At 42.2% G+C, this 22,471-nt stretch overlaps 1 protein-coding gene across 1 annotated transcript in view; it reads right to left on the bottom strand.

The window, feature by feature from the left end:
- LOC134208798 (uncharacterized) overlaps nucleotides 1-22,471 on the bottom strand; it is an 83,594-nt gene that overhangs the window by 26,904 nt on the left and 34,219 nt on the right. The window contains exon 7 of the mRNA XM_062684746.1: nucleotides 19,019-19,637. Within this exon, the coding sequence (XP_062540730.1) occupies nucleotides 19,019-19,637 (619 nt within the window). The remainder of the gene's footprint in view (nucleotides 1-19,018; nucleotides 19,638-22,471) is intronic.

The raw sequence follows: 22,471 nt of genomic DNA, 5'->3' as shown, positions 1-22,471 counted from the left end.
GTAAAGGAATTGCCATATGTCAGAGCATTTTAACGTTTGTTTTGTGTGTTTTATATTTTGTTGGTCAGTAATAGTTTTGCCTGTCTGTCGTGTTATATCTATTAGTCTGTATCGGTGGCCAGAAGGGTGTGGCTTCGCCTTTCCTTTAACCAATACTTTTTTTGATCTATATTCTCGTAATTTTGTGCGTCCGTCGTTTTTATGTTTTCGTTGTGTCTCGTTGCCATAAATTTGATGTTGTCACGTGCTGTTTGTATAATCTTTTGTTTTGCAAGGTTAATTTCGGCAGGTTTCAGTGATGAACTAGTTCCAAATATGATTTCGCGAGGTTTCAAATTAGTCGCGCTATGTCTCGAATCGTTATAGAGCGCTGTTATCAAAGCTAATCCTTCGTAGAGAGTCAAGTTTTCAACTTTTCTACGATTTGCTAGGTACATTTCAAGCAGTGTATTGTGGAAACGTTCCACAATTCCATTGCCTCTACTATCGCTAGCAAAGTGAAGAGCGACTCCTTGTCTTTCCAGGAATTCTTTAAATCGAGCATTTCGAAACCCTGTTGCCTGATCACATGTTATCATTTTCGGCAACCCGAAGGTTTTGAAATACTCGACGAGTATTTCCGTTAATTCATCTGTAGTTTCATTTGGAATGTGATATATTTGTGCAAACTTTGAGAACGAATCTACGATGGTCAAAAATTTCTGCGTTTCTTTTACATATACGTCGATGAAGACATTTCCAAAAGGCTCATCGTAAATCCTTCTTGAAATCGGGATTTTGAACGGTTTTCTTTCGTATTTCGAGAATTTACATTCCTCGCAGTTTTTAACAAAGGCTTTGATTTTTCCTAGCATACCAGGAAAGTAAGCGGATTTCCTCACTTCCTCGTATGTTAGTTTGTGATTGCGATGGTTAAAATTATGTGCTTTTCTTATGAATTCCTCTTGGTCCTTGGCTGAAACGATATCGGGTAATAATAGGTTAGAATAATGAACCTTTAAATTTTTACTATAGTTTGTTCTTATGATTTCATCACAAAGTCGAACTATTTCTAGGGGTGCAAATAAGCAATTACTAGCATCTGGGTCTAGATATTTTTTAACGATGTCCGCCAACTCTTCTTTGGAATAGTTCAACTTATGAAACACATGTCTTATTTGGCCAGGGAAAATTTTACACATGATGTGGGGGCTTTTACGGCTATCGCCGGTAACGCGAATAATAAGTTGATTTTTGAACCTGTTGATTATTTCGGGGCCGTATAATTTATCGTTCGGAAAACATTCATTGGTCAGTTCTTGTAAATTCAATTCGATAGCGGGAATTCTGGATAAACCATCTGCGACCACATTTTGTTTCCCTTTTTTGTACACGATTTTAAAATCATACTGTTCCAAATACAGCCTCTGACGAGTAACTCGTCCAGTGGCGTCTGTAAGCTTAAGCTCTTTGGTTAAAGGCTCATGATCTGTATAAATTGTAAACGGTTTCCCATAAAGGTAGGGTCTAAATCGTTTAGCAGCAAAATAAATACCTAATAGCTCTTTGGCAGTCGCGGAGTAATTCTCTTCTGCTTTAGACAGCGTGCGTGAGAGGTAAGCTATCGGCCTCTCTTTTCCGTCTTCTAATTGTGACAGTACAGCTCCGATAGCAATGTTGGATGCATCTGTCGTAAGAATGAAAGGTTTATCATAGTCTGGATAGGCTAGCAACAAATCTGTAGACATGATTTGTTTTAGCTTTTTGAAGGAATTCTCAAAACCTGCGGACTCATAATTTACAGTCTTGCTTTTACCTCTCAGCTGGCTCGTGAGCGGTTTTGCAATGTTAGCGAATCCCGGTATGAAGCGACGGTAATAGCTGACAGTTCCAAGAAATGATTTCAGCTGTTTTGGGGTTTTTGGTAGAGGCCAGTTTAGAATGGCTTCTATCTTATTAGGATTTGGTTTCACTCCTTCTGTGGTAACAACATGACCAAGGAACTCGACCTCCTTGCGGAGAAATTCCGACTTATCACATTGTACCTTGAGATTCGCATCACGCAATGTCTCTAAGACTTTCGTGATGTCCTTTACATGTTCTTTCAGGGAGGATGAGAATATTATGATGTCGTCCATATAGACGAAGCATCTTATTCCCAGGTGCTTTCGAAGAACAGAGTCCATCAGCCTCTGGAATGTAGCCGGAGCATTCTTTAGGCCAAATGGCATTCGAACGAATTCGAATTTACCATGGTCAATATTGAATGCTGTTTTGGGAATGTCTTTGGGGTCTATTTCGATCTGGTGAAATCCGCTGGCCAGGTCTAATACTGAGAAGTATTGGGCCTTTCCGAGCCGGTCTAGAATCTCGCTGATCTCCGGAATAGGGTATCGATCTGCGGGAGTTTTCTCGTTTAACTTCCTGTAATCTACCACTATCCGGTATTTCTTTTTCCCGGAGTTATCCATCTTTTTGGGTACCACCCAGATAGGCGATGTCCATGAAGATGATGATTCCCTAATTATACCCGAATCGAGCATTTTCTGTATCTGTTCGGATACTTCCTTTCTCAAATGATAGGGGTATTTGTACGTCTTTTGATGAATCGGCTTTTCATCATTTGTTTCAATCTTATGCTTAATTTCATGTGTGAAAGTGAGCTTCTGTTCTTCATTAAAGAACACATCCCTGTAGGGCTTAAGTGTTTTCACCAGTTCTCGCTTCTCTTCTTTATTCAAATGATCGGAAGGGAAGTTTAATTTAACTTGCGTTTCATTCTGGTTTAGAAAGAAACGTTCGTTCTCGAGCGGTTGTATATCATTTACCCTGATATGTTTGTCGCTGGCTAAATGTACAACGGCACGGTTACATTTGGCTTCATATAGTCCGGGTTGTAACCTGATGCCTTTTGTTATGTTTAACTCGTCTTCTATGAGGAATGCACCATCAGCAGTGGTGCATATCTCAAACATATTCTCCGACTGCTCATGAAAGTTTATTGAACATGGATAATATTTTGAAAGTGAGAAATTCGAGTTTCCAATTACTAATTGATGATTGCTAGAGTCGATTTTAGCTTTCATCTTTGCAATGTTCTCGTAGCCGATTAGGCCATCGAAGAATTCATGAAATTTGAACAAATGATAAGGAAGTTTTTTATCAAATGCTTCCTGAAAGAAATTAGCGTGTACTACCTTGTCCATTGCAAATTTTCCATTTTTATTACTAATAATCGAAGGTTGCCTAAGTTTAGAAGCGCGCTTTACGTGCTCTGGATTTATGTACGACTTGTTGGCCCCAGTGTCAATAAGGAAATTCAAATAGCCTTTGCTTGTGGGAAATCTAAAGTAAGGAATAAAATTCAAGTTTTCTTCTTCATTAGGCGTACCGCGTGAAAATTTAGTTCATCAGCTTCCAAATTAATTTCGTCCACAAATTCATGCTCTTCTTCTTCTTTTCTTCTTCTTCCTCTCTTTCATACGGCTCAGTTTCCTCTGTATTATTTGTTTCGGCCCTCGGTTTGTTAAAGAAGGGCTTTCTATATTTAACAGCTGCGTTATGTGGCGAGGTGTTAAATTTCTGGGCGCTGGTCTGCGGTGGATGGGAGCCGCTCGTTCCCCCGTTGAGCGGTTTAAAAGGCTTGTTATGAAATTTGGTTTGGTTTGAAAACGTTTGCGTTTTAGTTCGCGTTTCCGCGTTCTGGTTCAGCAGCACCGCTTGATGCGCCTCCTCCAGATTGTTTGGTTTAGAATTTCTAATGATAGAGCCAAGCGGCTCTGGAATGTTATCTAGGTATTTCGCTACCGTGATAATTTCTATAATTTCATGTGCCGTGAAGGGTTTTGAGATAAGGTTGGCTTTCAATCGAATGTTAGTCTCCTTCATCTCGTTATAAAATCTTAAGTGACCCTTGTCACCTTTTTCTAATGCGGAAGAGCGTCGATAGATTTGTTATAAAATCCTTTTCGTCGCCGTAGTTCTCGATGAGAACCTTTTGATACCTTCAATTGTGTTCGGGTTTCCGTTCGCGCACAAAACTGTGCGTGCTTCACCTTTACTTTGTTTTAATAGCCCTAATATGTAGGCTACTAAGGAGTATCCTCCCTGTTGATTTTTAACTTTAAAATCATTAAAGAGTTCGTCGACTTCCTCTATCCATGCGGATAGCTCCTTTTTATTCCCTGAGAATTCAGAGAGAAATTTAAATGGGTCGGGGAGCCTAAAAGCATCCCTGCCCTGAGATGACCCGGCCGCCAGCTGAGATCGAAGCTCGACCATTTCCGTCCTGAGCTCCTCCAATTCTAATTCGGGGCCAGCGTTATCTCTGTTGGACATTTCCAACTTAAGCTCAGCCACTGTGGCCCTGAGCTGCTCAATTTCATCGGCACGTGTTTTAGCCATTATTGTGAGAGTTTTGAATAAAGTGTGTTGAATAAAAGGATTAGTACTTACCGTATAATCGATGATAGCATTAAAGGTTGAATGCTTGATATAGTTCTCCTCCGGCTCGGAGAATGTGTGCTACGTGGCGGATTGCTCGATGTCGTCCCCGTTGGCTGTGTCGCTGCGTTATCGATGATCCTCGATTGATGCAAAGCGTGACTGCTTCTGGATCGCTGTCTCGGCTAATCACTTTAAACACTTAGTTTTAACACCACTTTTCACACGCGGTATCCCACTTCTGACACCAGTTAGGGATTTCTCGTCTAGTTTCCGGTTTTTAAAAACTTACTCGCGTTTACACAGCACTTTATTCACTTACGTTACAATGATAAAAGAGGGCCTGAGCGACTCAGGTAAACTGTTTTATAGTCTAATTGTGCATACTATGCACATTCCTACTTCCTAACACCTGATTGGTGCAACGCGTGGCGTGATGTCGCCGCGTTAGTGCGCCAATTTCCTGATTGGCTAATCCACCTACTGAAATTTCCTAACTCAGATTTCGCCATGCTCAAATTCCGCGAAATTCCGCGGAATTTCGTTTCGAACCACCTGAAACGAAATTTTTCGAAATACCGCATATGCTTAGTCTAAGCATGAGACTTGTTGGTGTCTAAGCATGAGACTTGTTGGTGTCTAAGCATGAGACTGGTTGGTGTCTAAGCATGAGACTTGTTGGTGTCTAAGCATGAGACTTGTTGGTGTCTAAGCATGAGACTTGTTGGTGTCTAAGCATGAGACTTGTTGGTGTCTAAGCATGAGACTTGTTGGTGTCTAAGCATGAGACATGTTGGTGTCTAAGCATGAGACTGGTTGGTGTCTAAGCATGAGACTTGTTGGTGTCTAAGCATGAGACTTGTTGGTGTCTAAGCATGAGACATGTTGGTATCTAAGCATGAGACTTGTTGGTGTCTAAGCATGAGACTTGTTGGTGTCTAAGCATGAGACTTGTTGGTGTCTAAGCATGAGACATGTTGGTGTCTAAGCATGAGACTGGTTGGTGTCTAAGCATGAGACTTGTTGGTGTCTAAGCATGAGACTTGTTGGTGTCTAAGCATGAGACTTGTTGGTGTCTAAGCATGAGACATGTTGGTATCTAAGCATGAGACTTGTTGGTGTCTAAGCATGAGACTTGTTGGTGTCTAAGCATGAGACTTGTTGGTGTCTAAGCATGAGACTTGTTGGTATCTAAGCATGAGACTTGTTGGTGTCTAAGCATGAGACTTGTTGGTGTCTAAGCATGAGACTTGTTGGTGTCTAAGCATGAGACATGTTGGTGTCTAAGCAACTAATTATTTCATTTGAACGACGCCATATTCATGATGATACAAAAACGGAATCTTAACTACATCGCGGCGACTAAAATACGCACTGCTTGCTCGATGTAGCCACCGAAAAAACACGCACTGAACTGATTAAACTGAATGTTTCGGCAGATCGCGCCATCGTTCTGCTGTCCGGAACAAGAGAAAACAGGCACTGCACTCTGCGACCTCGAACCGTGTATTGTGGCGTCAAATTTTTAATTCAGTGTAATGAAATGAAATGAATGAGTGCACATTATATTTACACTCATAGCAGGTCACAAAAAAGTGGGGCTAATGGGTTTACTTTATTGAATACAAAAAAGCTGATTTCTTGTGCACGCGACCCATTCTGATCCATTTCTAAGCCAGAACATATTGGTACAACATATTACACGATTAATTTAAAACAAGATTGAATAGAAATTCCAGTCCTTACTCTGCTTGTTGGTGGTACACCTTTATCCACCGTTACTATGAATAACAGGTAGCTTCATCTGGAAAATCTCAAGGGGTGAAAAATGAAGAACAAATGGTCTCAGGAATGCAGTTCAAACTTCATACCTGTGTGTTATACCTAACCAAAAGCATACACAATTTAGATGATCATCATTCAGTATTTAACGCTTCCTGTGTTAATAAAGCTAATCGATTTCCAGATTATTTGCTAGCCTTACACAACCGTTGGTCAATGTTGTAATGGTCATTCTTTATTTCTTGTATTATCACTGTACTTTCTATTAAGTCCTATGGCCTCAGCCATCTTCAATTTAAAATTTTCAAAAAATATTTGGATTAAAACAGAGTCCAATAATGATTTTTTGAGTAAATTTAATATCAACTTTCAGTTTTGGTATTTGCTTCAAACATTGCACAATGGGGTTTTTTCCTGAAAAAAGGCATTAAATTCAATATCTCAGGAATCCACTGGACTACAATCCATGTTTACATATCAAAATAAAGATTTTTCAATAAGCAATCTGATAAACTCTCTATTGTTCACGGCACGGATCTATTTCTGGCAGTTTTGCCCAAAAAACTGTGGTTTTACCCTATTTTCTCTAAATAGACATTATTTATTTGGTGTTTTGACAAAGTAAATCTTCATAGATTTTTGATCAACAGGTTCAAAACGAAAGCTGTAATGCTCCTTTATTTTTCAGATGTGTTAGTTTTTATTTAAATCTTCTCTTCTTAAGGTACAATGGGGTTATATATGTGGTATTTGTGCACTGAAAGCTTAGAAATCATCTATCTCAGAATTCTGATAAGCTACATCTGATGTTCTTATATCACAAGAAAGAGTTTTTCATAAGGAACTTGATAAAATTATGCAAGATACTGAAATGCACCTATTTGTGGCAGTTTTTACCAAAACAATAGCGTTTTACCCTTGCTGCTTTGTTAGTCATGATTAGCTAGTTTTATCAATTAGGAATCTTTTTTTTGTTCACGGCATGCAGCAGAATTTCTAGCAGCTTTGGCCTATAAACGGCGTTTCTACCCTATTTTTTTCTCTTTTGATATTTTTATTGGGTGTTTTGAAAAAGTATTTTTTTTATCAATTTGATCAACAGGTTCTGAACGACAGATGTAAAATTCTATCATTTTCCACTTGTATTATTTTTAATTTAAATCTTGTTTTCTAAGGTACAATGGGGTTATAAAAAATTAAATCAGGTATCTTCTGGGATACATCTAATGTTCTTATATCAAAAGAAAAAGATTTCCGTGAAGAACTTGATAAAATTGTGCGTGTTATTGGCATACACTTATTTGTGGCAGTTTTGGTGAAAAACAGTTTTTACCCTAATCTCGCTTGACGTTTTTTGACCTTTCGTGTTGGGTTTGCTGGTTAGGAGTCTTCTGGGTTACATTCCACGTTTATAAACAAACAAGCTATATTTCAAGAAATTCCTCCGAAAGTTTCTCAATGAATTTATCTGAACGCTTTTACAGCGATTCCTCTGCAAGTTGCTCCAGGGATTCCTCTGAAAGTTCCTTCGGGAATTTCTCCAAAAGTTCATTCAAGAATTTCTCTTAAATTTCTTCAGGAATTCCTCAAAAATTCGTCCAAAAGTTCCTGCAGGAATTCCTCCAAAAGTTACTCTAGGAATTTCTTCGGAAGTTCCACCAGGAATTCCTTTGGAAGTTCCTAAAAGCATTCCTTCGGAAGATCCTCCAGGGATTCCTTCGGAAATTCCTCCAGGAGTTCCTTCCGAAGTTCCTACAAGAATTTCTCCGGAAGTTCCTCCAGAAATTCCTTCGAAAGTTCCTCCAGGAATTCCTTCGGAAGTTTCTCCAGGGGTTCCTACTGGGGGAACTTCCGAAGGAATTCCTGGAGGTGCTTCCGAAGGAATACCTGGAGGAACTTCCAAAGGAATTCCTAGAGAAACTTCCGGAGGGATTTCCGAAGGAACTACCGGAGGAATTTCCGAAGGAACTGCCGGAGGAATTTCGAAAAAACTACTGTAAGAATTCCTAAAGGAACTTCCGGAGGAATTCCTAAAGGAACTTCCGAAGGAATTCTGAAGGAACTTCCGGAGGAATTCTGATGGAACTTTTAGAGGAATTCTTGAAGTATATTCCGCAAGAATTACTCCCGGAGGAATTCTTGAAGTATCTTCTGGATAAATTCCAGAAGGATTTTCCCGAAGAATTCATGAATGAACTTCTGGAGGAATTCCTGACGGAAATTTCGGAAGAATTCCTGAAGGAACTTCTGGAGAAATTCTTAGAGGAACTTCAGAAGAATTTGCTGGAGGATTTCCTGGAGGAACTTTCGGATGAACTTCCATGGAATTCTTGACATAACTGTCGCATGAATTACTGAACGTTGATGAACTTATAATATTTATAAAAAAAATCACGAAAATAAAGATTTAAAAAAGCGAAAGAACTTGCGGAACTTTCGGAGGAATTCTTGAAGTACCCTATGCATGATTTCCTGAAAGAACTTTTGCAGGAATCCCTGGAGGAACTTCCGGAGGAGCTTTCGGAGGAATTCCTAGAGGATTTTCCGGAGGAATTCCTGAAGAAATCTCCGGAGAAATTCCTGTAGAAACTTCCGGAGGAACTCCTGAAGGAACTTCCAGAGGAATTTCTGGACAAAATCCTGGAGGAACTTCCGGAGAAATTTCTAGAATTCGGAAGTATTCCAGGAGAAGCTTCCGGAGAAATTCCTGGAGGATCTTCCGGAGATGTTCCTAGAGGAACTTCCGGGGGAATTGCTGAATTAAATTGTGAACTAATTGCTGAACGAAAACGAGGATCCTCCGGAGGAATTTCCAAAAAAATTCCAGGGGGAAATTCCCAATGAATTCATGGAGGTGTTCCCAAAGAAATGTCTGGATGAATTTCCAGCCGATCTTCCTGAGGAATTGTTTGAGGAACATTTGAAGAAATTCTTGGAGGAACTTCCTAAACAATACCTTGAGGATCTTCCGCAGAAGTTCCTGGACAAACTTCCGAAGGAATTCATGGTCAACTTCCGAAGATATTCCAGTAGAAACTTCCGGAGGTATTGCTGGAGAGACTTATGGAGAGATTTTCAGAGGAACTTTCGTAGGAATAGCTAGAGGAACTTTTGATAATTTTTTGGAGATTTTCTGGAGGATGATGTGCATCAAATCTGATGTGATATTACTTTTTAATTTTTACTATGTATAAATACCATACATATAACCCCATTGTACCTTAGAACACAAGATTTAAATTAAAAATAATACAAGTGGAAAATGATAGAATTTTACATCTCTCGTTCGGAACCTGTTGATCAAATTAATACAAAAACCCAGATTAATCCACCTAGCGGTGATAATGCCTTTCTCGTGCGGTAAAAAAATAGTATTTTGTGCATTACTTCTGAGCCCATCGTCTGATCGGGCCAATTTCAATAGGAAATAATGAGACAAGATTCTGCGTCGAATGCAACCTGTTGCGAGGAAATCGGTTCAGGGTAAGTGCATTAAAAGTGAGCTAGATTTTTTTACGCGCTTTTTTCTGAGAAAAAGTATTTTGGCCATAACTACCAAGCCCATTGTCCGATCCGTCCAATTTTCAATAGGAAACAATGGGGCAGAATACTGCGTCGAATGCAGCCTGTTGTGAGGGAATCCGTTTAGGGTAAGTGCATTAAAAGTGAGCTAGACTTTTTTACGCGCTTTTTTATGAGAAAAAGTATTTTGACCATAACTTCCAAGCCCATAGTCCGATCCGGCCAATTTTCAATAGGAAACAATTGGGCAGTATACTGCGTCGAATGCAACCTGTTGCGAGTAAATTGGTTGAGGGTAAGTGCAAAAAAAAGTGAGCTAAACTTTTTGCTCTTTTGGTGCGCACATACACACACACATACACACACACACACACAGACATCACCCCAATTCGTCGAGCTGAGTTGATTGGTGTATAACACTATGGGTCTCCGGGCCTCCTAAAAAAAGTTCATTTTTGGAGCGAACATATAGCCTTTACGTATACTTAGTATACGAGAAAGGCAAAAAATACTTTTTCAAAACACCCAATAAAAATATCAAATGAGAAAAAATAGGGTAGAAATGCCGTTTATAGGCCAAAGCTGCTTGAAATGCTGCTGCATGCCGTGAACAAAAAAAAAAGATTCCTAATTGATAAAACTAACTAATCATGACTAACAATGCAGCAAAAATAGGGTAAAACGCTGATGTTTTGGTAAAAACTGCCACAAATAGGTGCATTTCAGTATCTTGCATAATTTTATCAAGTTCCTTATGAAAAACTCTTTCTTGTGATATAAGAACATCGGATGTAGCTTATCAGAATTCTGAGATAGATGATTTCTAAGCTTTCAGTGCACAAATACCACATATATAACCCCATTGTACCTTAAGAAGAGAAGATTTAAATAAAAACTAACACATCTGGAAAATAAAGGAGCATTACAGCTTTCGTTTGGAACCTGTTGATCAAAAATCTATGAAGATTTACTATGTCAAAACACCAAGTAAATAATGTCTATTTAGAGAAAATAGGGTAAAACTACCGTTTTTTGACCAAAACTGCCAGAAATAGATCCGTGCCGTGAACAATAAAGAGTTTATCAGATTGCTTATTGAAAAATCTTTATTTTGATATGTAAACATGGATTGTAGTCCAGTGGATTCCTGAGATATTGAATTTAATGCCTTTTTTCAGGAAAAAACCCCATTGTGCATTGCGTCAACCGCTGAAGAATGGATATAAATAACATTCATCGTCGGTAAATTTTCAGAATTGAAATTTTGCTTGCCAACAGCAAGGCTTGCGACGAACACCCGGTATGAACAAAATTTATTCGTTGATTGTGGTGGGTATGAATTGCACGTCCGAAAAAATATTGCGGATTTAGGGCGTTTGTAATATTTACACCCGGCGCATCTGGGATCCTATTAGAATGGTCATACTTTATTTCTCTAAATCGATGAGCTGTCTGGTTTTTATTGTGCTAAACTACCTCGACGATTAGTTGGGAGAGGACTTTCTTTCGTTAATATTCACTGTATTCCTATTATTCGTATTTTTCTTCTCATCATTCTTCTTAAGAGCTTTTCAATTTGCTACGTATTTGATTTCTTGCGGCAAAATTTTTCAAATTTTTAACGTTGAATTCTATGCAAAAATAAAATTACATCATATAATACAGCAAGAAACAAATTCGAGTTTCCATGGCGGGGCAACGCGAGAGTTCGATTCCCCGGATATTATTGTTGAAATCCTGTAACTGTAACTGTAAATTTTTTTTGTACTTCGTTCCAACTTGCCGATAAATTCCGTACGAGGCCACTAACGACTTACGCAGCCGATCCATAAACCTGCGGCACAATGCGACTTGGGCAGCAGGGACTATGTCCAAGGGCTTGACGATCCCTCCCCAGGCCATCTGCGAGTTGTGGGGCTTGCCTAGGATGTGGTGGGGTTTGACAGTGGGCCCTGTTAAACCTCTATAAAAAGCTGCATGTATCCGCAAGTAGGCCCCACCAAAGCGACCGTGTGCCGCTCAAAGCGCACAAGCCCAAGTCCTGGTGTTAGGTGGGACGCTAAACAGCCCTGACACGACGGCCCTCCGACGAGACAGGAGGTTTGCGCAGGCCCAATAAGCCGCCTAGAAAACCAATCATTACGAACAATATAAGAGATAATGCGACTCGATATAATCGGCAAAGACCTAGGCGACGAATACAGGATCACGATTGGAAGCTTGGAACATGGAATTGCAAGTCGCTAGGTTTCGCAGGTTGCGACAGGATGATCTACGATGAATTACATCCCCGCAACTTCGACGTCGTGGCGCTGCAGGAGATTTGCTGGACAGGACAGAAAGTGTGGAAAAGCGGGCATCGAGCGGCTACCTTCTACCAAAGCTGTGGCACCACCAACGAGCTGGGAACCGGCTTCATAGTGCTGGGTAAGATGCGCCAACGCGTGATTGGGTGGCAGCCAATCAACGCAAGGATGTGCAAGCTTAGGATTAAAGGCCGTTTCTTCAACTATAGCATCATCAACGTGCACTGCCCACACGAAGGGAGACCCGACGACGAGAAAGAAGCGTTCTACGCACAGATGGAGCAGACATACGATGGATGCCCACTGCGGGACGTTAAAATCGTCATCGGTGACATGAACGCACAGGTAGGAAGGGAGGAAATGTATAGACCGGTCATCGGACCGGATAGTCTGCACACCGTATCGAATGACAACGGCCAACGATGCATAAACTTCGCAGCCTCCCGTGGAATGGTAGTCCGAAGCACCTTCTTTCCCCGCAAAAATGTCCACAAAGCCACATGGAAATCACCTAATCAAGAAACGGAAAACCAAATCGACCACGTTCTAATCGACGGTAAATTCTTCTCCGACATCACGAACGTCCGCACTTACCGCAGTGCGAATATTGAATCCGACCACTACCTCGTTGCAGTTTGCCTGCGCTCAAAACTCTCGACGGTGTACAACACGCGTCGAAGTCGGACGGAAGTGGCACTCCCAACGGAAGAGCAGCTAGGCGCAGCGTCTCTTGAAGATGGCTGGAGAGATATTCGATCCGCCATTGGTAGCACCGCAACCGCTGCACTTGGCACGGTGCCCCCGGATCAGAGAAACGACTGGTATGACGGCGAATGTGAGCAGTTAGTGGAAGAGAAGAATGCAGCATGGGCGAGATTGCTGCAACACCGCACGAGGGCGAACGAGGCACGATATAAACAGGCGCGGAACAGACAAAACTCGATTTTCCGGAGGAAAAAGCGCCAGCAGGAAGATCGAGACCGTGAAGAAACGGAGCAACTGTACCGCGCTAATAACACACGAAAGTTCTATGAGAAGTTAAACCGTTCACGTAAGGGCCACGTGCCACAGCCTGATATGTGTAAGGACATAAACGGGAACCTTCTTACGAACGAGCGTGAGGTGATCCAAAGGTGGCGGCAGCACTACGAAGAACACCTGAATGGCGATGTGGCAGACGAAGATGGCGGTATGGTGATGGACCTGGGAGAACGCGCGCAGGACATAATCTTCCCGGCTCCGGATCTCCAGGAAATCCAGGAGGAGATTGGCCGGTTGAAGAACAACAAAGCCCCTGGGGTTGACCAACTACCAGGAGAGCTATTTAAACACGGTGGTGAGGCACTGGCTAGAGCGCTGCACTGGGTCATTACCAAGATTTGGGAGGAGGAAATTTTGCCGCAGGAGTGGATGGAAGGTGTCGTGTGTCCCATCTACAAAAGGGCGATAAGCTGGATTGTAGCAACTACCGCGCAATCACATTGCTGAACGCCGCCTACAAGGTACTCTCCCAAATTTTATGCCGTCGACTAGCACCAACTGCAAGGGAGTTCGTGGGGCAGTACCAGGCGGGTTTTATGGGCGAACGCTCCACCACGGACCAGGTGTTCGCCATTCGCCAAGTACTGCAGAAATGCCGCGAATACAACGTGCCCACACATCATCTATTCATCGACTTCAAAGCCGCATATGATACAATCGATCGGGACCAGCTATGGCAGCTAATGCACGAACACGGTTTTCCGGATAAACTGATACGGTTGATCAAGGCGACGATGGATCGGGTGATGTGCGTAGTTCGAGTTTCAGGGGCATTCTCGAGTCCCTTCGAAACCCGCAGAGGGCTACGGCAAGGTGATGGTCTTTCGTGTTTGCTATTCAACATCGCTTTGGAAGGGGTAATACGAAGAGCAGGGATTAACACGAGTGGTACAATTTTCAATAAGTCCGTCCAGCTATTTGGTTTCGCCGACGACATAGATATTATGGCACGTAACTTTGAGAAGATGGAGGAAGCCTACATCAGACTGAAGAGGGAAGCTAAGCGGATCGGACTAGTCATCAACACGTCGAAGACGAAGTACATGATAGGAAGAGGTTCAAGAGAAGACAATGTGAGCCACCCACCGCGAGTTTGCATCGGTGGTGACGAAATCGAGGTGGTAGAAGAATTTGTGTACTTGGGCTCACTGGTGACTGCCGAAAATGACACCAGCAGAGAAATTCGGAGACGCATAGTGGCTGGAAATCGTACGTACTTTGGACTCCGCAAGACGCTCCGATCGAATAGAGTTCGCCGCCGTACCAAACTGACAATCTACAAAACGCTCATTAGACCGGTAGTCCTCTACGGACACGAGACCTGGACGTTGCTCGTGGAGGACCAACGCGCACTTGGAGTTTTCGAAAGGAAAGTGCTGCGTACCATCTATGGTGGGGTGCAGATGGCGGACGGTACGTGGAGGAGGCGAATGAACCACGAATTGCATCAGCTGTTGGGAGAACCATCCATCGTTCACACCGCGAAAATCGGACGACTGCGATGGGCCGGGCACGTAGCCAGAATGTCGGACAGTAACCCGGTGAAAATGGTTCTCGACAACGATCCGACGGGCACAAGAAGGCGAGGTGCGCAGCGGGCAAGGTGGATCGATCAGGTGGAAGATGACTTGCGGACCCTCCGTAGACTGCGTGGTTGGCGACGTGTAGCCATGGATCGAGCCGAATGGAGGAGACTCTTATGTGGAGCACAGGCCACTTCGGCCTTAGTCTGAATAAATAAATAATACAATGCGACTTATGCGGCCGATATTTGATCCGATGCTAGGATTACGTCTTCGTAGCTAAACCATCGACACTAAGTTGTAGATCCGGAACCGTTCTTGAGCCCATTTAAAAAATCGTTTTCAAAGCATTAAAAAATCCTAATAGTACCAGCTATATATGAAACATTGAATCCCGAAACCCGGGACAGCTAAAATGACTGGGAGATAGTAACTCTCGATAGGAGATCTCTCACCCATACCCGGATTTTCGTCGATGCTTCTTTGAATTTTGTGTTTGACATAGGATCACGTCTGTCTTTTCTACATTGAGGCACACTTTGCAATTGCGAAAATTGGAGACTGTCACGAAAATATGATAGACTTTGAACTTTTATATCTAAGCCGTTTCTCGAAGGATTTCTTATTTTTTTGGACCATTCGATCAACGATGAGTCAACGTTTCTTTGTATTTATCTGAAAACACTGATTTTTAACTATTTATTATTGATAATTGATAAAAAGTTTAGAAATAGGCAAACCAACCAATCACGTACATGCATCGCAAGCACAGACATCAAAATCAAGCATCTTGCGGGTTTGGATCTAATCCTCAGTCATACAAGAAAGCTGATTTCCGGCTCACGCGAGCCATTTTGATCGGAATCCCGCAGAGAGCGGAACCATCGTATTGATGGTGGTCGTCGGCGTAGTTACTGCAGAAAACCTAACCTCAACGAACCAACATTTTACTCAACCAACAAAATGGCGTATTTTAAATTTAACCTAACCAACAAAAAAGCGTAAATCGTTTTTTGTCGGGACCATTATACTTAACAGAAGAGAGTGGATTCAAGAGGCCCCCGACTCAGCGACACTCTCATAAGTACCACGGAGTTGGATATTGGGGAAGGTATTCGTTGGGTCAGGATTTGCCTATAGCTGACAATGTGACCGTGGTAGATCTTACACCGTAACATACCACGCAAAGGTGTCTACCCAGCGTTACGGGGGGATAGACGTACATGTTAATGATAGAATTAAAAAAGTACAGGTTTGATAGTTCCGTTTAGAATACGGCAGGCATGAAGATTGTTCTATAGAAGTGGATTTGAAAGCGAGCGGAGGGCAATATTTGTGATGGTATAAATCTCACGACCTTCCTTCTGCCAAATTACCATATGAAGAGAAAGGGAAGAATATCATTGTGAAAGCTGATATCTCTCCACTACTGGCAAAATGATGGTGGTTTGATTTGCTCATATACCATCACCTGCGGAACGGTTTCTATCGTCGAGCACTAAATTTCTAATAAGACGTCAGCATCTAGTCAAATAGGTTTTTTATTGCGCAGTTTTATTTTCTTCATGAATTCAGATCGGATTATTTTTTAGCTGTTCTTGTGTTTGCTAACACTATTTATTTTCAATAATGCTCATTTCCAATCATAAACGTCAACAAACCTAAGGTCGAAATCTTTTGAGAAAATTTCACTTGATATATCAGTCGTTTGGATAGAGAATGTATAAAACCAATACAAACATATATAAATCGATTTGAAGTTCCGCGATGCAAACAACAGACATAGCATAACACTTACTGCCAGTCCCTACGCAATACAGGGTCCGTTCTGCAACGATGTATAAAACCCATTAGATGAGGCTACGTAGTTCTACAACACCTTTGCGTACAACCCGATTGGGCTGCACCTTTGAGTTTTTTTAACACTTTTGTTCAATTTAAAATTTTGTACAAAGTTTACAACATGAGGATCTGTTATTTCATGCAGGTAAAGGACTTTGTAATAGCATTCTTTTTTCTTTTGTACTACATAAGATGGTGCAGGGATTCCTGCAAGTGCCATTTTGAGAAGTATCCGGTGTTGGGAGGTGTCCGGGGCTGAGGGATCTCCCCCTACTTGTAAAATTTATCTGAAGAAGCGACGAGAAGGAAAATTTGGTGGCTCACAAATGTATCACCCGTCATTCTATCCGGATAAAAATGTTGTGTGAGAATACTTCCTCACAGAGGAATATGAAAAATTCCACATTCCGCTAATCGAATTAAGGTCACTCCTGACAGAATCCAAGTTTCAAAGTGCTCGCGTTTTCGGGGGCACACCACTCGATACGGAAGCAACGCACAACTGTCATTTTTATTCAGCAAAGCTGAATCAACAAAAATTACAGTTGTCCGCCGCCCCCGTATCGAGTGGTGTGCCCCCGAAAACGCGAGCACTTTGAAACTTGGATTCTGTCAGGAGTGACCTTAATCTTAGGTAATCATATGAGTGAGCATTCCGAAACCTGGGTAGATCACATGTTCTCGATATTTTTGATAACAAATGATTCTTTCGGCCAAATGACCCTGAAACCCCGAAAGTAATTCTAAAAAGAAGTACCAAGGAGTATAAAGGTCTATAAGGTGGGCTTAGAGAAGTGGCATTCCAACCCCGTTCGCCTAATCTACACTGTCATCATTTGTAAATCATTTGCAATCAATGTCTTCTTCTTTTTATTGGCATTACATCCCCCACTGCACTGGGGCATTGCCGCCTCGCTGCTTAGTGTTCATTCAGCACTTCCACAATTATTAACCGCGAGGTCTCTAAGCCAAGTTACCATTTTTGCATTCGTATATCATTAGGCTAACACGATGATACTTTTGCCCATGGAAGTCGAGACAATTTCCAAACAGAAAATTGCCTGGACCGGCACCGGGAATTGAACCCAGCCACCCTCAGCATTGTCTTGCTTTATTTCCGCGCATCTTACTGCTAGGCTAAGGAGGGCCCAAAATGTACACTTACCATAAAAACCTGTACAAAACATTTATTTTTTAAAAGCCAACTAGAAGAATGTTTACAGAAACAAATTACAGTTCACGAACATGTTTTTGTTGACAAGCATCGTTTGCGTTGGACAAAGCAAATGCAACTTTATGGATTCTTTGTTCATTCTTTATATATTGAAAAAGAAAGCCACGAATTTGTCATTTTTTATCAACTTACTTTTCAGTATATTTACTTATATTTCAGTCATCGGTGCTAGACAATTAGCTGTGCACTACGAAAATCGTTCTCGATAGTCTTGGATATGAAAATCGAACAAGAGTATTTACATTTTTTTTTTTTTAATCTTTATTTAGGTGTTTTTTTAATTCTAGATTAAGTTCAACAGCGGATGGAAAGGAGCTTGAGGAGCATCCTTAACGGTCCAACCAAGGGTACCGCCACGATGCCTATTTGTGTCTGATGAAAAGAGGGAAGGGTGGGCCGGAGGGGCCCCCTTGCGTGCCAACCTAGGGCTCGCCCGTTGATATACTTATTACTATTTTGATTAATCTAACACATTAAAAATCAAACTTATTGTAAAACGGGTAAAATAAACGAGATAAAAAACACAAAGAGTAAAAAGATGATGACACTTTCACAGATAATCACGGGGGTAGTTGGGAATCCATCTAGTGGGACATCCGGGTAAGTTGACGTGCTGCTCCTCCTGGAGCATGAGCCACGTTTCTGTCCGCATCGCAGTTCGGTTTCCTGATGACGTTCCATAGTCTTGAGAATTTTGGTGCGCTGTTCTCCGGTGTTTGTTGAAGGATGAGGGCTATGTTCAAGGTCTGTCTATCTTCAGTTCGTACTTTTCAGCCTTTTCTGCCTTAACGGATCCTGTCGGATCATTCAGTCCTTTCTTAGAAAGGTTCGAATGCCAGGTGTTTGGGTAACTGGCAATTTCAGAGCCCGAATTTATCGGAGGAGCCATTTAGCTCGAAAGTGTGTTTTCTTGAAAACCTTGATGAAAAGGTGGAGAAGGTTTCGAGAACATGGCAGAATGTCGTGTAGAAGGAAGGCTGAAAACTAGAAGATGAGACTGAAGCCCCCTAAGCTGAACACTTAGGGGGTGGGACTTAAATCCGAGGAAAGCCCGTTCGCCTCGACAGAGGACCCTGTTCCCGAAAGAAGGTGTTCGGGGGTCCTATAATTGATGATAAAGCCCAGCATCCTTCAAGAAGCAGAAGAGAGCTGCCGTTCTGGCTTCATCTTCGCCTAGAGCTTCCCTGATGCTGCCTGGGATCCCATAAAGTTCCCTGGGAAATTCGAATTTAGGGCATCGACAAATGAAATGCTCCACGCTGTTCCTGACTCCGCAAAGGTCACATTGAGGTCGGAAAGGGCCACCACCAAAATTGTGGGAGACCCTTGAATGTCCGGTCCGTAACCTCGACATGATCACCTGCTCTTTCTGGGAAGTCAGTTCCCTCCATGGGCCAGTAGAGCCTTTAATCTTCCTCAAAGAAGGCATGTGGTTGCTATTCCAAGTCCGTGCCCAGTCCTGGCCGACGACACTTTTTGTCCACTTTTTAACGTCGGTCAGCGGGACGGAGCGGGTGTAGGGAAGACCTTCGTGCCCAACGCTTGCTAGGGCATCGGCTTCTATGTTTCCTCTGATGCCACAATGGCCGGGAATCCAGGCGAAAATGGTGTCAGGTGCCATACCAGTAAGGATCCCTTGGATCCACGGGTGCTTTGGGGTGTGGCTTTGGAGGGCAGCCACCACGCTGGCTGAGTCCGTAAGGATTGCGATTGGCCTGTTTGCTGGAAGGGTGGCAGCGACGAATATGGCTACAGCTTCGGCGGAAAAGACGCTGCATTGAGGCGGTAGGCGCTCGGACCTGGCTAGGTTGGTACCGGAAACACCGAAACCTACCCCTCTGTTAGATACGGAGCCATCGGTGTACCGTACCGTATGGTTCCGAAAGCGAGTGGCCACCAGCTCGATGACCGACCTTCTTAGATCCTCGGAGTTGTCGCCTCTTCGGAAGCGCGCGGCGATGGAGCCTTCAATTTTAACGGGAGGCATCGACCAGCTCGAGAGTATTTACAGATTTGCAAGGAAGATTACAGAAAAACAAACAAATATCGTCTGTAAATTTATTATTAATAAATTTAGTTCAAAATCATCAAACGGGTTGATTTGATTTCGACAAACGCGTCCTTTTGCTTATGAATTTTCGTTGATTTAACTAAACGAATCGAAATTTTAAAAAACAACTTTTACCTAGACCCGTGCACCGATTAAAAATTTACTGGCGGCGGAGTGATAGATCATTTTCAGCCAGTGGCGGCGGCGTGGCGGTGACACGCCGTTGGTGATCGGCGGCGGCAGCGCGACGGCGTGAGTCGGCGTGAACTGATTTCAAGCGTCAAAAATTCTCCAGAATTTCCTCGGAAGTTCCTCAACAAGTGTATCGGGAAATTCATCAAAAAATTCCTCTGGACATTCCAACCGATATTTCTCAGGAAGTACCTCTGGATATTCTTTCGGAAGTTCCTCCAGGAATTCCTCCGAAAGTTCCTCTAGGAATTCCTCCGGAAGTTCCTCTAGGAATTCCTCCAGAAAATCCTCTAGGAATTCCTCCGGAAGATCCTCTAGGAATTCCTCCAGAAGTTCCTTTACGAATTTCTCCGGAAGTTCCTCTAGTAATTCCTCCAGAAGTTCCTCTAAGAATTCCTCCAGAAGTTTCTCTAAGAATTCCTCCAGAAGTTCCAGGAATTCCTCCGAAAGTTCCTCTAGGAATTCCTCCGGAAAATCCTCTAGGAATTCCTCCGGAAAATCCTCTAGGAATTCCTCCGGAAGTTCCTCCAAGAATTCCTCCAGAAGATCCTCTAGGAATTCCTCCAGAAGTTCCTCTAGTAATTCCTCCGGAAGTTCCTCTAAGAATTCCTCCGGAAGTTCCTCTAAGAATTCCTCCAGAAGTTCCATGAATTCCTCCGAAAGTTTCTCTAAGAATTCCTCCGGAAGTTCCTCTAGGAATTCCTGCGGAAGTTGCTCTAGGAATTCCTCCGGAAGTTCCTAAAGGAATTCTTCCGGAAGTTCCTCTAGGAATTCCTCCAGAAGTTCCAGGAATTCCTCCGAAAGTTCATCCAGGAATTCTTCCGGAAGTTCCTCCAGGAATTCCTCCAGAAGTTCCTCCAGGAATTCCTCCAAAATTTTCTTCAAGAATTCATCGTGAATTTCTCTGGAAGTTTTTCCAGAGATGCATGCTAATGGTTCACTAAGAATTCCTCAGGAAATTCATCCACAAATTCCTTCAAAAGTATCCTCCATGCTTTTCTACAGAATTTGCTCCATGATTTCCTGCAGAAATTATTCCTGACGTTCTTCCAGAAATTCTTCAGCTGGTTTCACCAGAAATTAGTTGGGAAGATCCACCAGATATTCTGCGGGAAGTTTGTCCAGGTATCAGGTATCAGGTATCAGAACGTCGGCTCAGGAGGCACGTTCCCCTCAATTTGGGAGATTTGTGCCATCGCCTTCACTGGCCTTTCTCATCATTTACCTGACGGAAAAGGATGTGAAAAAAGGAAAGGAAGAGGAAGTGAAGTTGGAAAGGAGAATGGAACCATTTATAGGAAAGCCAATTATGTAGACTCACACGCATTCAGCTAGGGACTAAAGAGAGGTCACAGAAACACAGAGGATGTAACAATGGACGAACGTCAATGACGAAACACAGAGTGCACTGTGAAAAACGCATAATGCGAATCCATATAGGTGACAATCACAAAGTACATTGGAAAAAAATGCATAATGCGAAACCATATAGGTGGACGTTTGTTGAAAAACTAAGTAAAACACATATTCATAACCCCACACTCACGTTGAGGATGCACAAGAGTAGCCAAAACCGAACGTCAAAGACGAGACACAGAGTACACTGTGAAAAACGCATAAAGCGAATCCATATAGGTGGCAATTTGTTGAAAACTAAGTAAAACACATATTCATAACCCCATTCTTATTGAACCTCACGTTGAGATTGAACAAGAGTAACCGAACCCGAACGTCAAGAACGAAACACAGAGTACACTGTGAAAAACGCATAATGCGAATCCATATAGGTAACATACACAAAGTACATTGTAAAAAACGCTTAATGCGACTCCATTTAGGTGACAATTTGTTGAAAACTAAGTAAAACACATATCCATAACCCCACTCTTATTTAACCTCACGTTGAGATTGAACAAGAGTAGTCGAAGCCTAACGTCAAGGACTAGACACAGAGTATACTGTGAAAAACGCATAATGCGAATCCATATAGGTAACATACACAAAGTACACTGTAAAAAAAACGCATAATGCGAATCCATATAGGTGAAAATTTGTTGAAAAACTAAGTAAAAAAACATATTCATAATCCCACCCTTATTCAACCTCAAGTTGAGATTAAACAAGAGTAGCTGAAGCCGAACGTCAAAGACGAAACACAGAGTACACTGTGAAAAGCGGATAATGCAAATCCATATAGGTGACAAACACAAAGTACATTGTAAAAAAAATGCATGATGCGAATCCATATAGGTGGAAGTTTGTTGAAAACTAAGTAAAACACATATTCATAACCCCACACTCACGTTGAGGATGAACAAGAGTAGCCAAAGCCGAACGTCAAAGACAAGACACAGAGTACACTGTGAAAAACGCATAATGCGAATCCATATAGGTGACAATTTGTTGAAAACTAAGTAAAACACTTATTCATAACCCCACTCTTATTTAACTTCACGTTGAGATTGAACAAGAGTAGCCGAAGCCAAACGTCAAGGACGAGACACAGAGTACACTGTGAAAAAACGCATAATGCGAATCCATATAGGTAACATACACA

This window comes from Armigeres subalbatus, chromosome 2 (assembly GCF_024139115.2).
Source record: "Armigeres subalbatus isolate Guangzhou_Male chromosome 2, GZ_Asu_2, whole genome shotgun sequence".
In the NCBI taxonomy this organism is placed as follows: domain Eukaryota; kingdom Metazoa; phylum Arthropoda; class Insecta; order Diptera; family Culicidae; genus Armigeres; species Armigeres subalbatus.
The sequence above is the reverse complement of the archived record's forward strand: the minus strand, read 5'-3'. Positions and strand labels throughout refer to the sequence as shown.